The sequence below is a fragment of the Schistocerca piceifrons genome, chromosome X (genome assembly GCF_021461385.2).
Source record: "Schistocerca piceifrons isolate TAMUIC-IGC-003096 chromosome X, iqSchPice1.1, whole genome shotgun sequence".
Lineage (NCBI taxonomy): Eukaryota > Metazoa > Arthropoda > Insecta > Orthoptera > Acrididae > Schistocerca > Schistocerca piceifrons.
Window position 1 is genome coordinate 266,703,077 of NC_060149.1, and position 18,825 is coordinate 266,721,901.

At 39.1% G+C, this 18,825-nt stretch overlaps 1 protein-coding gene across 1 annotated transcript in view; it reads right to left on the reverse strand.

The window, feature by feature from the left end:
- Window positions 1-6,181: 6,181 nt before the first annotated feature.
- LOC124721501 (leucine-rich repeat-containing protein 20-like) overlaps window positions 6,182-18,825 on the reverse strand; it is a 40,252-nt gene continuing 27,608 nt past the window's right edge. The window contains exons 2-4 of the mRNA XM_047246516.1: window positions 15,775-15,918; window positions 8,957-9,124; window positions 6,182-8,468 (exon numbers count right to left, since the gene is read on the reverse strand). Of these exons, the coding sequence (XP_047102472.1) occupies window positions 8,305-8,468; window positions 8,957-9,124; window positions 15,775-15,918 (476 nt within the window). The 3' untranslated portion in view covers window positions 6,182-8,304. The remainder of the gene's footprint in view (window positions 8,469-8,956; window positions 9,125-15,774; window positions 15,919-18,825) is intronic.

Here is an 18,825-nt window from a genome sequence, read left to right on the forward strand (position 1 = left end):
GACACAGATCACAGACTTGCTGTGCACTGTCCCAAATGCAGATATTCTGGGTGCACTGAGCGAGATGTATGTTCAGTGGAGTAAAAGCAGTGATGCTGTAAACATGACTTTAAAGATTTTCCAGATAAGTTGACCTAATTATTTGCTTTCATGTTTTCATAAAGTTTGTTATAAAGTTTAATTCCTATGTGGAAAGTACCATTTTGGCACAGGGATGTGCTGATATGGGTAATACCTCAGATTCTGTTTTATCTGGCAAATTGACCATGAATATCACTTTTCGTTTTTGCACTCTACTGTCCCACTCTTCGCAGTTTTCTCACTAGAGCAGAATTTTAGTGAACAAAGAATTTTGCATTAAGATATTGTATATGCTTATTCCATTTTACATCTACATCTACATGATTACTGTGCAATTCACATTTAAGTGCTTGGCAGAGGGTTCATCAAACCACAATCATACCATCTCTCTACCATTCCACTCCCGAACAGCGCACGGGAAAAACGAACACCTAAACCTTTCTGTTCGAGCTCTGATTTCTCTTATTTTATTTTGATGATCATTCCTACTTATGTAGGTTGGGCTCAACAAAATATTTTCGCATTCGGAAGAGAAAGTTGGTGACTGAAATTTCGTAAATAGATCTCGCCGCGACGAAAAAGTCTTTGCTTTAATGACTTCAATCCCAACTCGTGTATCATATCTGCCACACTCTCTCCCCTATTACGTGATAATACAAAACGAGCTGCCATGTTTGCACTCTTTCGGTGTCCTCCGTCAATCCCACCTGGTAAGGATCCCACACCGCGCAGCAATATTCTAACAGAGGACGAACGAGTGTAGTGTAAGCTGTCTCTTTAGTGGACTTGTTGCATCTTCTAAGTGTCCTGCCAATGAAACGCAACCTTTGGCTTGCCTTCCCCACAATATTATCTATGTGGTCTTTCCAACTGACGTTGTTCGTAATTTTAACACCCAGGTACTTAGTTGAATTGACAGCCTTGAGAATTGTACTATTTATCGAGTAATCGAATTCCAACGGATTTCGTTTGGAACTCATGTGGATCACCTCACACTTTTCGTTATTTAGTGTCAACTGCCACCTGCCACACCATACAGCAGCATAGTCCTAAGAATATAGTTTCTGTGCTGTACTGTTACCAACTATTCCATTGTTGATAGTGAGCTCTGTATATCCATGTTTAGGGAACAGTGAAATTTTAGTGCGACAGTTTTTTGGGATATATCCTTATTGTGTCAGACCTCCTTTTGCCTGACATAGTGCAGCAACTCAATGTGGCATGCACTCAACAGGTCGTTGGAAGTCCCCTGCAGAAATATTGAGCCGTGATGCCTCTGTAGCCATTCATAGTTGTGAAAGTTTTGCTGGTGCAGGGTTCTGTGCTTGCAGGATTCTGTGCTTAAACTGACTTCTTGATGATGTCTCATAAATGTTCAATCGGATTCATGTCGAGCAATATGAGAGGCCAAATCATTCGCTCGAATTTTCCAGAATGTTCTTCAAACCAATCACGAATAATTGGGGCCTGGTGACATGGCTCATTGTCATCCATAAAAATTCTATTATTGTTTGGGAGCATGAGGTCCATGAATGACGGCAAATTGTCTCCAAGTAGCCAAATGTAACCATTTCCAGTAAATGGTTAGTGTACACACAGCTCACAGCATTATGGAGCCACCAGTTTGCCCTGTCATTGGGTCCATGGCTTTATGGAGTCTGTGCTACACTCGAATCCTACCATCAGCTCTCACCAACTGAAATCAGGACTCATCTGACCGAGCCACAGTTTTCCAGTCATCTAGGGTCCAACCAACATTGTCACGGACTCAGGAGAGGCATGCCGCAGGTGATGTCATACTGTAAACAAAGTCACTCATGTCGTTCCATTGCTGCTGTAGCCCATTAACGCCAAATTTCACATCACTTTCCTATTGGATATGTTCATTGTACATCCCACATTGATTTCTGTGGTTATTTCATATGGTGTTGCTTATCTACTAGCAGTGACAACTCTATGCAAATGCTGCTGCTCTCGTTCGTTAAGTGAAGGCCACCAGCCACTGCGTTGTCCGCGGTGAGAGAGAATTCCTGTCATTTGGTATCCTCGGCTCACTCTTGATACTGTAGATTTCTGAATATTGAATTCCCCAATGATTTCTCAAATGGAATGTCCTATGTGTCTAGCTCCAACTACCGTTCCACATTCAAAGTCTCTTAATCCCTGTCATGTGACCATAATCATCTTGGAAGCCTTTTCACATGAACCACCTGAGTACTGTGTGTACATGATAACTAGCGCCTCTGTATATGTGCGTATTACTATCCCATGACTCCTGCCACTTCAGTGTCTTCTGCGCCCAGTTGCTAAGTTGTTTTGTGACAGTGTTTACTGATTGCTGTAATTCTTCCGTACTTTCTCCTAATAAAGGAATGGTGTCATCTGCAAGTATGATTGTTTTATGGGGGTCCATGTTTACCCTTAGATCATTAATGTACAAAAGGAACAGAAGTGGTCCCATTATTGATGCTTGGGGTACAATATATTTAATTAGATTATACCCTGATGTATCTTCAGAAATACTTTTAAGGTGGACGGTAGTGGACTGATCCTCACTGCTTAAGATTGTTCAGGAAGGAACTAATTCAGCTTTTGGACAGACTCTGAATATTATACTTTTCAAGATTTGACGACAGACTCTTATGATTTGCCATGTCAAAAGCTTTTGTTAATACCGTAATCACTGCTTTTGATTCTTGTTTCACTTCCGTCAGGCTTAGTTTACAATTAATGGACTCATAAATGATTGTGATTGGTGACATCTTGTTTATGAATCTGTGTTGTTAATGACATAGGGTTTTGTTTTTATTTACAGATTCCATAAGCTTGTAGTGGATAACTTTTTCTGATATTTTTGAAATGCAAGAGAAAATTGTGATGAGACTGTAGTTATTTACATTATCTCTCGCACTTTTTGTGTGTTTATATATAAAGCAGAGCATATGTCTAAGATCTTCTCCCAAATCCCTGAATTCATTTCAGCCAAATTTGTCACAGAAACAGCAGGCCTCATGAGTATCTGCACTCTTGGGTTTATAATAGGAGTGAAGATATAGGCAAAGACGTTTTTTTTCTCCCCCAGCCCCTGGTGTATAGACTGCCCTGCATGAAAGGCACTGTGTCTGGGAACCATGTTAGGGAGTAGTATCAGTCTGATTTATTGAATTATAGTTCAGGGGCTATATGTTTCGATAAGCATGGCTTGGAACAGGTTGAGATGGATAGTGTAGGGGCTGGACAGAGCAAAAGGAAGGAGGAAATGGGCAGAGGGAGGGGAGGAGGGGGAGATGCATGAGGCAGATGGAAGGTGTAGAGGAAAATTGGAGAAGGAAGAGGGGAGGCAGAGACTGAAAGAGAGGGGGAGGAGGATATGATCAGAAGAGGGGTAAGAGGAAATGGACAAAGAGAGAGGGAGGAGGAGATGAAGGGACTGAGACATACAGGCAGACAGAGGTGGGAGGATGAGGAACACAGAAAGAAGGAGGAAAAAGTGGACACAGAAAGGGGGAAGAGGAGGAGGTGTTAAATATGTGTGTCGAATGCATAAAGCTGCAGAGAAAGGCTAGTATAATTATATAACTAAATGAGCTCACCATGAACCACAACCTTCATTTTGAGATATCTTTAACTTGTCAGACAAGCTCTGGTAAAGACCCCAAACAAAGTAAGAAGATTTCAAAAATGGCTAGAATGTATATTTTATGAAACATCTGCCATTGAGATAAGCTATGTACTCCCACAGTTTTTTCATTGAACAGCAGTCTAATGTTTAACTTGTGTGCTACAAGTTTCATGCAACTCTTCTAGCTTGCACCACTTCAGATAGTAGTCTCTAATATTTACTGAGCAAGATGATGCAGTGGTTAGCATGCTGGACTCTCATTCGGGAGGACGACAGTTCAAACCCGTGTCCGGCCATCCTGATTTAGGTTTTCCGTGATTTCCCTAAATCGTTTCTGGCAAATGCCAGGATGGTTCCTTTGAAAGGGCATGGCTGACTTCCTTCCCCGTCCTTTCCTAATCCGATGGGACTGATGACCTTGCTATTTGGTCCCCTCCCCCCAACAAATCAACCAACCTACCTCTGATATTTCAATAGAAGTGTGGATGTCGGTGATTTATCATGGATTCTGTACTCTGTCAGTATCCAAACTTCTTGCCTAGTTTATTTTCATGTGTTTAAATGACAAAATACTTACGTTTTCATTCTAGAAACATATCGGTAGCTGAAATGTAACTTATTATGATATCTTACATTTGCAATTTGTCAATCAGTATGCCAGATGAAATAATCACACTCAAATAGTTAGAAAAGACTCAATTGTTTGCAGCATACTGAAAACAGTAAGAGTGATACATTAAAACACTTATGGGTGAATGGCAAGTTTATATTGTATTAATACTAAGGCACCAAAAGGTAAGAATAGATGGCACAGAGGACATTAGACCACTCTAAATCGCAAGTTTAGTTTATTGAATGTTTTGTGGAGTGTATTTGTGATAACTCTGACACAAATTTGCAGTCAGGGTCGTGGGATAACTATGAGAGTGCTCCTGCTATCATACGAAATCACAACCCAGACCATTCCAGATGTAAGTCCAGTGTGTCTAGCACACAAACAGGTTGTTTGCAGGCCCTCAACTGGCATCCTTGTCACCAACACATGGCCATCACTGGCACCGAGGCAGAACCAGCTTTCATCAGAGAACACTACAGACCTCCACCCTGCCCTCCAATGAGCTCTTGCTTGATGCCACTGAAGTTTCAAATGGCAATGGTTTGGGGTTAGTGGAATGCACACTACATGGCGTTTGGCTCAGATTTGTCCTTGAAGTAACCAATTTGTAACAGTCTATTGTGTCACTGTAGTGCCAACTGGTGCTCAGATTGCTGCTGCAGATGCAGTATGACGTGCCACAGCTATACGCCGAACAAACTGGTCTTCCCTCTCAGGCAGTGTCAAGTGGCCATCGGGAGCCTCGTCTTCTTGGGACCATACACTCTTGCAAAAACCGCTGCCAGAAATCATGTACAGTGACTACATTCCTGCTAAGTCTTTCTGCAATATCACCAAAGAAACAACCAGCTCCTCATAGTCCTACTAAACGACCTTGCTCAAACTCAGTTAGGTGTTGATAATGGCATCTTTATCGCCTTATAGGCATTATTAACTAATATCAGCTCACCACACCCAATCTGAAAGGTAACTAATGCTCATGACTGTTACAACATGCATTTAAAGCAAACCTGATTCGCATCCTCATAGTGGTGCTACTAGGGCCACTCTTATGTGACTGGCGTGAAATTTGAATAGATATCTTTCAGATATAGAAACATGCCTACCAACCTTCGTTTATGTCACACAAATCCTTCTTGGTGTTGCAATTTTTTTTTCCCATCAGTGCATTAACATGACTTTGACATCTTTAGCACAATATGTAATGTCAGATGACATGGATCAAATAAATAAAGAAAGGATATTACTTCTGCACTATCAAGATTTTGTGTTGGCTGTCAAAGAAATTTTTGTATATTTTCCATTAAGGATACTATGCTGTCATTCACAGATGTACAAAAATATAATATGCATGAAGAATGTGCCTGCAAGTCAAGATATCTGGTACTGTCTGATGTGTAAAATGTATTGGATGTTGGCTGAGTAATACATACCAGAAGCACCATGGTGATCAAAATTTGTAAACAGAGTATAACATTATTATCTCATATGACATTAATTATCTACATAATTATGTAGCCCACAAGCCTTTTTATGGTGCAAGGCAGAGGGTACCATGTCCACTACCAATCATTTCATTTCCTATTCCACTCACAAATAAAGCAAGAGAAAAATGACTATCTATACACCTCTGCATGAGCCCTACTTTCTCTTATCTTTATGATCCTTATGTGACTTAATTCACTTAATAATACAAAATTCTTCCTTATATGCATGATATCACTCCTAAAGTACAAAATAAATGAAAGCGATCCAATGAGGATACATACACAATAAATTTACGAGGTGATATTTAAAATTATCTTTAATATGCAAAATTACAAATATATACATATATGATGAATACACATTAATTCCATAGACATAAAAAAATAAAATACTGTTAAAATGACTCATCACAAATCTACAACACAGTTAAAATTATTTCTACTTACATCAAATAAATGTTTTTAACCTTCAAACTAATCTTGTCACTGACTGACACATTTTTATCAGGTTCTCTCATGCTGTTGTAAAATACATAGTTTAAAATCCAAGCTGAATAGTTTTACAGGTACATTCATGAGATCATACTCATTAGAGTACAGTGTTTGTGGCTGGTGATTCTACTTGGTAAATATACAATTGTTTGATTTAAATAACATACAGGCATTGACTACAACAAAAGTCTGCTTTTTAAGCACATACTGCTTGTGTACAGTATTGTTGCAGACTTCTGAATTAGTTTATGTTTGAGAGTGACACTGAAATATATTTCTGATTTGTTGTTTACATAATTTATCTTAAAAATTGTAATTTTTTTTCAGTCATGCCTCAAAAGCCTCTCAATTAACAGTATTGAAAATATCATAGACAATGATTAAAAATGTGTTTATTCTGTTTATTTCATAAATCGTCACTTGCTCAGACTGTAGACAAATAAAGTGAGCATATCTTCAAACTGCACACTGAATTAATATACATGTGCAAACAATTTAAAGGGATACTTTATTAGTGAAAGCACCTGCTTTATGTGGGTAACTTTCTTTCATTATTATTAGAAAGTTCCACATCTAGGAACTATGTAATTGAGCTGCTATTTAATTCCCTTTGGATACTGAGTGCTGATGAGCAGATAAAAAAATGGGAGTTCAGCTGCCTGTATTTTTCGTGTATTTATTTTTTATTTTATTTTTATCAGGCAGAGAAAATTTAATTCAGAATTTATGGATACAAATTAATTCAATACTACTCAATATAATGGAGACCATTGGCAGCTCGTGAGGTAAATTTTACTGCTGTCAATACAAACTGTGGAAAAATTGTGTTTTGAGATTTGTCATTAGCTATATAATTTCACCTTGAAAACAAAAGTGAAAAGTTTCACGCAATGGGCTTCTTGCAGTAAAGATAAAAGTTCCAGCAGTGTGTTGCTACATCTGAGTATGCAAAGAAATGTACTCAGTTAATATGTAAATACTTTGTACATAGTTCATCGTCACAATACATGGAGATATACTGAGTGTACAAAGTTTATAAATACGAAGTCATTATAGGGCACTTCACAGTAGAGACATATTTGACCCTGTATAATATAATTACTGTCTATATTAATTAAGGATCCATCTGTTTGATATGAGGTACTTAAGTATTCCTGGCCATTTGATGAACATAATTGCTTCTCCAAGACAGGTGACTTAGAAAGGCACACGTGACACATTAAACAAAATACCTGAACTATGAATGATCACTCAAATGCTGAGTTAAAAAAATGTAAAAAATTGTAGTTGTACATTTCATGCACTGCATTTAATAGTGCTCGGGCTCCTCTGAATATCTTTTTTCTATAGTAACAGTGTCATTTTCACAGCCAAATTCCTAGGCTGAAAAGACAATACTACTTTAAATTTTGATTTAAATTCTTCAGTAGTGGACCTGTTGCCTAATAACTAGTCAGCAGTTACACTACTGTCAACAATGAATTAAAAATTGTTCAAAAAATGAACTGTGCTGTTGGATCTCAGATTAACAAATTCAGATTAAATGACAATTTTACTCTCATATCGACACTAGTCTCAATGTGATCTGTATTTGGTATTATCTTCTAATAAAGTACAGCATGTTTATTTTTCATGTGTTTTCTACTAATTATAAAAAATTAGTTACTACTTCACAATGTTACACAGAAACGTACAGTCAGTAATAAATATACAACATTTAACATGTGATTGAAGTGTTTCTCAGAAACACTGAAGAATATGTGTAAAGATATTCACACATCAACAGGCTAAACCTTGTATTAAAATAATACCACAGGTGTACAGATCAAATTACATAATGTTGCCCTCTTTCTTTCACTCCTTAATACTGCTGGCAGAATGTGAATAGAGGATACATTGAGTAAAAATAATCTGTACAATACAAATGGAAAGCACTCTGGTAACAATCACATATTCAATTAAAATGAGTCATACTGAGATTGAATCTAAAAACAACTCTTGAATTATTACACAGTGAGGTCTTCCCAGTCCTCCACTTCCCTTACACTCACTAGTATGTGAGGAGAGGTGACCGCCTCCAGTGCTGTATGCGTTCTTGCACTGAGTGGGTTATTCTGCAGGTCTACCTCCTGCAAACTGGGTGCCTCCTGTAGCCTTTCTACCTCTACATCTGCAACATTAAAGTAAAATAAATAAGCTATATTTTAATACTGAAATGGGCAGTGGAGATGGGGGGGGGGGGGGGGGGGTTACTTTGTAGTTGGTAACACACTACTTGGTAGCACCAGCATCAGTATCATGTGGGCATTAAAAACCACAATGAAATTATTATTGCTTTAATATTTACAAAAGCAGTTGGTAATTGTGGCATTGAAAGAATAGGCTAGCTTGCACCTGGCATTTTGTAAGGATAGGCTGTCAGCTATACACATCAAAAAGAATGTATTTGAATGCACCCTATACTACTAGAAAAATAACTCAACAATTAAACACAGTTTTAGCGCACCATTTGTACTAAAATGTTGATTGTTTCACACTTTAAAAATGTGACTAAAAAGTACAGTACTGTGTAAGAATGTTCAATGATAAAATTCAAGAAATGATTCTGATGTGCCAAGGAAAATCTGATTTTATTTTGCAGCATGGAGTGTAACTTACCAATAATGTAGTTGTTGTGTGCACTCAATTTCACCAGCTTTGGCATTTTGTACACAGCATGGGGTAGCGTTGTGAATGAGTTATGGGAAATATCCAAATGAATCAGCTCATTTAGGTCTGCCAACTCATCTGGAAGCCTGCTCATCTGATTCCTTGCCAAGTTTAGATCTGTCAATAATAATAACTTATTAAAATTAAATTCTTTGGACACTACACTACTTGTAATGCATACTTAGTTTTTTAGTTGTATTTGTCAGTAGTTCAATCATTGCTTCAGTCATTAAACAAACTGAAACAACCATTCTTACAAAAAATTAGGATGCATGTAAAATACATTATCTGCAAAGGCAGTATGTAATGATAAGATGGACATAAAATTATGAAAATTTAAAAGCTAAACCAATATTCTAAGTAATCATATATTCATCACAGTATTGAGAAAACATGCTAGCTGTGGCAGCAGACAGAAGATAAGCCTACTAAATACTGATTACAAAACTAAGTCATTTTTGTCATCAGACATCCACAACACTGAAAATGCTTTCCCACTCAAATGTGACAAACATCAAAGCATACTTTGGTTGTGATTTTGTGCACAAGTTCATATGCTGTACTTAGTGCAAGGTGTATTCCATTTTACAAAACTTCAACAGACACAAAATGGCTAGGCCAAATCTGGTGAATAAAGAGAATAAATTATGAAAAGTAGACTGTAGTTACTGAGTAACAGGGAATAAATTTGACTGTAATGTAACATCAACATGCAGAGTTATTCCTAGAGAAGACTTGAATTTTACATAACTGCTTTCATTTTCATGTTTCTTAATGGTTCTATGCTGATCTTCATGTAAGGGAGACTAAAGCCCACCCAGTTAGCCATGCAGTCTAATGCATTGCTTTCTGGACGGGAAGGTGTGCCGGTCCCCAGCATGAATCCATCCGGTGGATTAGTGTTGAGGCCCGATGTGCTGGCCAGTCTGTGGATGGTTTTTAAGGTGGTTTTCCATTTGCCTCGGTGAATGTGGGCTGGTTCCCCTTATTCCACCTCAGTTACATTATGTCAGTGATTGCTGTACAAACACTTTCTCCACATACGTGTACACCTTAATTGCTCTACCACGCAACATTGGGGTTACACTCTTGTGGTGTGAAATGTTCCTGTGGGGGTCCACTGGGGACCGAACCACACAATAACCCTTGGTTCAGTGTGGGATGGCAGTGGCGTGAGTGGACTGCTGTAGCCTGTTGTGGGGTTGTGAACCACTGAGGGCTACAGTGGAGACGAAGCCTCTCCGCCATTTCTAGCTCCCCAGTTCCATACAATAAAATACAGTACAATACAAGGGAGACTAAAATTCTGTGACTTATGCAAATCTTCATCATCAATCAGTGTTCATATGATTTATTTGTTAAGCACCTAAATCCAACAATAATTTTTGGTCACCATGCTGCTTAATAAATAGGTAATCAAGTTATCACAGATATACTTACACAAGTCTACTAAAAAGCTCCACTGCTTTGTACATCACATTCAGTAACTAATAACTAGCGCTTCAGCCTCATCTACTACATTAAAGTGAATGTGTAATACATCAGTAATGCGCCAAGTTTGTACATCTCCACTTTTTCTAAAATATGTAACTCATATTACTTTTCAAAGTGAGTCAATGACTCTAGGTTGTTCACTGGTGCTAATTATTCTGTAGTATCTGCAGTATGTGCCATTGACACTGTATATTTCTACAACAGTAATTTCTAGTATATATTTCAGAAATTAGCTCACTTAACCACAAATAACAGATTACTGTGCTATAAGTTTCAATGAACAAACTCAGCAGTAATGAGGTGAATGGGTGTTCAAACCAAAAAGGTTGAAATTCTGTATTTCCCTAAATTCAATCTTATTTGTGATCAAGTTATTCCAGACAATTTTGCATGATGACTGCTATGATATGTTATCAGGCATCCATCAGGAATGATATCCATTTCAACAGGATGAGCTGTTGTCACTTATCTTTTTTGATAACATCTGGACCACATATCACAAGAGGGAAATGATTCAGGCAAAATTATGTTTAAGTTAGGTGCAGCTCGGTAGCCTATTTAATGTTAAACAAAAATATTTTTGTAATATCTTTGGTCAATATTATTTGCTATTCATTTCCAAATCTCTATAGTCCCTTATCCCTTGGCTCAGTGCCTCTGGGCTTATGACCACAGCAGTTGAGTCCCATAGTGCTCAGTGCCTCTGGTATCTATTTCTGGATCTATAACCTTTTATACCATATTATGTTTGACAGGACTTATTAGGGCATGTTTCAAGTTGTGTTAAATACACATAGGGGGCTGTTTCATACAGCAGGGTAAGGATTACAGTCTGTAATTTCAGTTGTGCTGGATGCAAATGTGGATTCTGATTATTTGACGCGTGTCAGAGAGCCGAATCGTACACAAAATGATTAGAAAGTGTTGATTGGCGACTCCATGGCGTGTCGTGTGCACCACGACCAAATAGTGGATAGAATTGGAAGGAAAATCAGCATTGACCGTATTTTGAGTTTGTGTGATCGCTCTAAGCCTGTGGTTATAGTTTGATACCAGTGCCTACCAATTTTAATTGTATATTACAGCACTGAGGATTGTCACTAAGTGACCGAAAATCGATTTTGCTGACAATAAAACAACAAAATACGGCCAATGCTGATTTTCCTTCCAATTATATTAAAAAGTGTTTTGTTGAAAAAGTTTATTCATTACTCTTCTTCCAACATACACAGCGTTTCAAGTTCTTGCAGTTACTTTGTTCCCATTTGGAGCTGGCCGATCAACAAAAGCTTAATTGTAAACCAATCGATGTGAATTTTCCTGAACAAATAAAAAATTTGAATAAATTGAAACGTTATTGTCAACAGGTACAAATCCATTTGGTGTTGGAGGGTTGGTGGCACTGCAAGACGATATCAGTACAGTACCCAACTGATTGTCTAAGTCAATTATAGTCGATAACTATAAGAAAAAGGCTGCATTTTCCTCATTTATGTTCTAGGTTAACTGCATCTGTACCCTCCGTTTATAGATTTTTTTCTTACCAACTTGGCTATAATGTCAAAACGAAAGCTAGAAGTTGTATACCACGTCTAATGAGAGGAAGAAAGATTTTTAAACTGAAGAAAGTTTAATTGTGGGAGCTGAAAATATTTGAAAACACGTTAAATGTTTTTTGTATATTGAGGATAATCTGTTGGAAATTTCAAAACAAATAATATTAGATTTTATTGGAATGTTGATAAAATGACGTCACAGGCTTGCAGTATATTCCAATCCTGTGACGCAATTCAGTCGTACTAACCAGTTTTAGTTTTGTAGATTACTGGTGCAAATATAATTCTACCAACAATTTTATTCTCACGTAAAAAATAATGTCCGTTTTTTGTAAAAAAATTTGAAAGTGCATAACTGGATGAAATTGGAGAGTATATCGATAAAGGGCAATTATCTCAGCAGTTGTGTGTGATCTAGACTTATATAACTGTTCTGCACAGCGTCCTTAGATTGCTTTCGTAAGGCAAACAAATAATGTTGCGTCCTTTGGCATAAGAACACTGAACAGAACCTCGATTGGTTTAGCTCTAGTATGGTGCAATGCACCTGCCTTTTAAAATTAGAACCTATTAAACATCTGCCTCTTCCGTCGACAAAGACGGGACGAAAATAAACGGGGCTACTGCGCAGTTGAGGCACTGCAGGAAGCGCGTGCTACATGTAGCCAAATGCTGATGCTGCTGCGCTCGAGACACTGTCGCTCTTGCTACAGAACTATCGCCCGGGGAACGAGCCATGTGAATGCTTACGCGTTTAGTTCAACACATCTGTTGGACTAGAATAAAATGTGAGATAGCAAATTTGTTCGTGGACTTCCACGCCACAAAAGAGGTCAGTTTCTGTTGGTCATATTTGAGTCCTGTAGCCATGGTATGAATACGTTATTCATTTCTACAGTGTCCGAATTCAGGTATTTTTTTCCTATGCGGTTTCTCATACAGTGGAATTCTGTAGCGCCATCTAAACTACATGAGACTAACATTGTTGACGTCGATCGGTGTACGATTTTTCACTGCGTACCTGCTCGCTTTTCTCGGATTTGGTGAATTTTCAAGCCATCTGTTTCGAAATAATGGTTCGCAAGACGGCCAGCCTTAACTTTCTGGCCAGGCTCGACGGCAGTTTCTAAGCATTAATTTGATCTAACTGTGTCCTGTGAACTCCTGTCCCGTTCTTTACTTAAAATGGCGTTTTACTGAATCACATTTCTGTCACTTTATGTAGTTACATTCTATCTTCCACCTTTTCCGGGATAATACGTGCGCATATATCTTGCCCCAAAACTCTGACACACAAACATGCAGACTGCTACCGCATCCGCGGTGACCTCGATATCGCCAGCACCTAAGATACGAGACAACGCCACCTGCCGCTGGATACGCAAATACTAGACGGCTAAATCAGGGCTCCGCTTAACCTGGTTACAGTACTTTAGCCCTACTCACAGCGCTCCGGCAATATTACACCAACCCCAACTTGTGACACACTTCGAGACTAGCTACACTGCCACTCATCCAACGGGAACATTTAGCTTGTAAGCAAAATCGTCGCCAGAGGAAACACACGAATTACAAGCAAAGATGCACCGATGTGTCAAAGCCTCTAAGACCGGCCGATAGGTTATTGGCCTTACGAAGATGTCAGCAGTTAACTTGTTTAGCGATAATAACAGCATTTCAACATTTGTTCTGTTTCACACCAGATATATGTTATGAACTCACTCAGAACACAGAAACAATAAGAGCAATGATTACTCGGTAAGGTGAACTACATTATCACTGCATCTCACGTTGCTGTGGGCAATTACAGTTTGTAAGAATTAGCGGAAAACAAGCAAAGAGATTTTAATTACAAATATTCTGCGAATGAGAAGACGGAAGTATAGCATGCAAGACAAAAATATCAAAAACAAGATCTTCAAAAGATATACTGTAAATGACGATTTAAAGTGCTATTGTTACGAATTGGCACAGTATATTATTCATCATTAGTTGCGAGCCTTTTTCATGAATTCAAACGTTCACCAGAAAAAAATAATGAGCTTCCAAAAACTGCTCATACAATTAAACTTTCACTTTGCAGTGAAGGTATGCATTGAAATGAAGATTCAAAATGTGTACTAGACAGGGACTCTAGACTGAATTTGATTTTCGTCAGCACTGCTCGATCATGTCATTTCCTCACCATATTGCCACAGAAGTGAATCCTCGGCACCCACATGAGCGCAGAAATTGATGACAGAAATGCACGACATATACAAATGTAAATGTCACTTGTTTCGCTTTCGTTATAGGTGAAACGTTCCACCTACATTTAAAACAACAGAATAAAGAAGTGAGAAAACTACGGATGTGATTTTTAAATCAGTACCCACAATGCGTAGACACGGAATTAAACGCTGCAATCTAATTCTTTATTTAGAATTTTTGAGCCCTGTTATGTTTTAGTGGGTATCGCTGCATGACGAGAGCAGTTGTCACTTTTCGATGTAGGAATTTACGTGTCGTGAACTGTCAGATTATTGTGGAAGGACTACCTAAAATGTAGCACAAACGATAAACTGATGACACAGTCGTTAAATTGTAAATAGTACTGAGAAATAGCTATTTTTACCCCATAATAATTTTGCATCACACATTTGATTCTCGAAATAAATGTATTTTACTTTTGTTTCCACCTATTCCAAAGGTCGTTTGATTTTCAGTGTTAGAAAATATCGTCAAGCTCCATGGCCACAGATGTTTCGTGTATTGTAACAGGTATATTATGATTACCTAAAATTTGCAATGAATTAATGTATCCGAGTTAGATTTTAACAGCGCAGTACAATTTATTCTTACTTGAAGTTCAAATGGCTCTGAGCACTATGGGACTCAACTGCTGAGGTCATTAGTCCCCTAGAACTTAGAACTAGTTAAACCTAACTAACCTAAGGACATCACAAACATCCATGCCCGAGGCAGGATTCGAACCTGCGACCGTAGCGGTCTTGCGGTTCCAGACTGCAGCGCCTTTAACCGCACGGCCACTTCGGCCGGCTTACTTGAAGTGAAGGGAATTTAACAGTTGGGCGGGTACGTAGGACATAAGGATTTATTGTAGTTCATGTTACCTTAAGCCAAGCTGTTGTTGAACGCTGTGTCAGTTTATTATTATATAATCAGTTCAGTACTCCTGCATACGTACCCATTCACAGTTCGAAGACGCACACCGAGCAACGAGGCGCAGTTTTTAGCACTCTGAACTTGTATTTGGGGGATGACGGTTCAGATCCGCGTCCGAGAAACCTGATTTAGGTTTTCCGTGAGTACCCTAAATCGCTCCAGTCAAATACCGGGATGGTTCCTTTGAAAGGCCACGGCCGATTTCCTTCCCCATCCTTGAAACAATCCTAGATTGTGATCCGTCTCTAACGACCTCGTTGTCTAAACCCTAAACTTTCTCCCTTCCTTCCTTCTTTTTCGAAGATGCAAAGTGTAAATGTCCAACTTTTGAAATAACCGCCGACTCTGGGTAAAAGAGGGTACCAAAAGAAATAACAAACGTGATTTTTTTTGAAGCCATAAGTACAAGTTTGTGTTTAATTTATAAAAAGACAGTCAGCGTGCTCATCACACAGTAAATAAGAGGTACACACAAAAGAAAAGCAAGTGAGGACACAGCACCCGCAAGAAGAGAGTTAAATAGGCCGATTTGTTGCGACCAAGGCTGCTTACCTGTGATCAACGAGAATTTGACGGCGAATTTGGGCGGCAGCTTGGTAATGACGTTGCTAGACAGGTTGCAGCCCTTGAGCGCCGTGTGCCTCATGAGGTGGTACACAGCATCGGGCACCTGCATCAGCTGGCACTCCGAGAGGTCTGCAACAGATTCGACTCCTGCGTCAGACTCTTTGACTGATATCAGAACCACACGGAGCTATGTGGAGACTACTGTTATTCTCAGGAAACTCAATACGCTCCTACATTCGGAAGAGCTGCACACAGACACTCAACACATCTTTTCAATGTATGAACGCGAGCAGAATACTTACCGCATGCATAAATTGTTCTGCTGAGAGTGTTTGTCAGAATTGTTAATGAGTCTTTGAGCAGTTGGTGGCTTAATAAAGATGGAAGATAAAGCAATATCGCAGACCTGTAATTCGCATCCACGTTGTGCCATAGTACTTGTACACTGTTTCAAGTAGTGATGGGGAGCTCGTGAATGAGTCGTTCAAATGAACGCTTCACTCCAGTGAAGTGTGAACTAACCACTCAATTTCAATGAACTGGTACTTCAAACTCTTCACAGATAGCACACTCCACACTTTTTTCTAGTTCACTCACTCTCTTCCCCTCTCCCTCTCCCACTACATCGGCGCTACGTCACTCATTCTCCCTTCACTTCAGTCCTCCCTCTACTGCCTGTCGACGAATCGCGCGGCGAAATACTCTTAGAACAACAGTTGCACTTTGCTTTCCCATCACCTAAATCGGCGAAGAAACCCCAAATTTCACTACTTTTACGCGATTGCGAGTTGCTAGCCATTGTATAAGCGTGAATAAACACAAAAACTGCTTTCCGAATAAAATAAAGAGGGATTTTACCTGAAATGGTACCAATGACTACAGGTGACAGTTTATGTTTTGAATTTTGAGGGTTATTACTCTCAACAAAAATAAAATCTACAAGAAAACTTCTGAATAATTACTTAACGTAGGTATATAGTCTTTGTGACAGTGGTAAACATACTCATTCTATTTTGTAGTTTTCAGTCCATGAATACAACAAATAAGGTTTCACTTGGCAGATAAAGACTTTTTTGGGCGCTTCGTGAGAAAATGTCGAGCTTCATTAAACGTAATACCTTCTTTATAAGTGACAGGCTTCTCTGTTTACCTTTCCTTTGTCCCCTTCGACCATGCTCTGTTCAAGTTAACTCAGACGCTGTAAATGTGTAAAACGTTGCGTGCACTTTACTGCATAGTTCGGCCATCTGTTGGTAAACTTATGAAGTATTACGAAGCTTTATTGTACGAGCGAGGCGATGCCAGCGTAGCCGCGGCTGAGCGGCGAACTGGGCAACTTCGCCAGGCTTCCGTACTTCATGAATGAACTACTTCAATTGAACGCTTCACGGCAAAGAGTGAAATGAATGAAGTAGTTCACGGGAATGAACGAGTTCGACCCATCTCTAGTTTCAAGGAACGGAAGAAATTTCTGATTACAACTCAGCTAATTTTCTCACCAGAAGTCGGCATACGATCATTAGCAGGGAGGCGAAACGCGCTCGTCCTTTTACATAGTCGCACTATGTTTCTCCCTCTCGCGCCAGCAACATAAACGCAAGACTATGCCGTTCAAATTCAAATGGTTCTGAGCACTATTGGACTTAACATCTGAGGTCATCAGTCCCCTAGAACTTAAAACTACTGAAACCTAACTAACCTAAGGACATCACACACATCCATGCCCGAGGCAGGATTCGAACCTGCGACCGTAGCGGTCGCGCGGTTCCAGACTGAAGCGCCTAGAACAGCTCGGTCACACCAGCCGGCTGACTATGCCGTACTCGTCAGTTTTACAACTACATTTAAAACAGATATCGTGAAGGGGACGTGAATAGAACAATCGTAGTACCTTCCCCGTCCGTAGGCTGAATGGCTCGAAGGAGTTTATAACTTAATTTGCGCCAGCCTTCATTGCCTTTTCTAGCTCTCTGAGTTGGTGGTTGTATTAGGGAGAGGCATTGACCGAGCTGATCAATCGGGCAGTGATTTTGTTGACTGCCTTCTTTTGTGCTGTCCTGCTATTCAAGATCCCAAATCATTCTAGGCGAATGCCGAGATGGTTCCTACTAATATTTATCAAGACTAACACCATATCCTATTCCTGTCTTTTGTTAAAATTTGTTAACTGAAGCAAATTCTTGTGGTCTTTCATTATTGTTATCATTGTACACCATTATAAATGAGCAATCAGCGAGTCTTTTTGCCATCAGAGGATCTTGGCTCAGTTCCTGATACTATCAACGATTTGTCCTTAGTGGGAAGAAGAACAGAATGCACTCAGCCTCGTGTGGCCAGTTGAGAAGCTACTTGAAGAAATACAGGTTTCAACGATCGGAAAGTTGACAATAGCAGGGAGAACAATACCGTAACTGAGGATGACACGGTGACTGTCCAGCTTCGCGTGGTCTTAATGTCTGACAATGGAGCTACAGAGACTCTTTTTTTGTTATTTTTTTATTCTAGAATTTCGTTGTTAAATGTGTTGTTTTCAATTTTTCCTGTTAGTAGGTTCTGACAATTTTATGACATGTTGTATGACACTGCGTCGCTAACACAACGTTATAAGTGAAAATAATTTAAATAACTGTCTATTGATATTTATGGAAATTTAGAGCGTCGTCCACTCATTTCATAGTAAGAAACGAGAAGTTTTGGCACGTATGCAACTCTGCGGTTTTCCAAACGGTTATTTATCGCCAAGAAAGTGAGTGTGTGCAAGCAAATCCAAATTATATTTAAATTTAAGTATTGTCGGCCGTGACCTGAAGTGACCGATGGTTGACTAAATGCTGGATGATGTCTTTCCGAAAAGAAAAAACTGTAAAGGACATCAACTTAAAAAAATGCTTATGCATCGGTTACACGGAACTGTTGAGGCGAAACGTTCTTGTGAAAAGATCAGTCACAGAATTGGTCTTCACATCTAAATCGAAAATCTGCAGCTGATCCATTATTCGCATTGGTGAACATTAGGACATAAAGAGGAAATAGCAA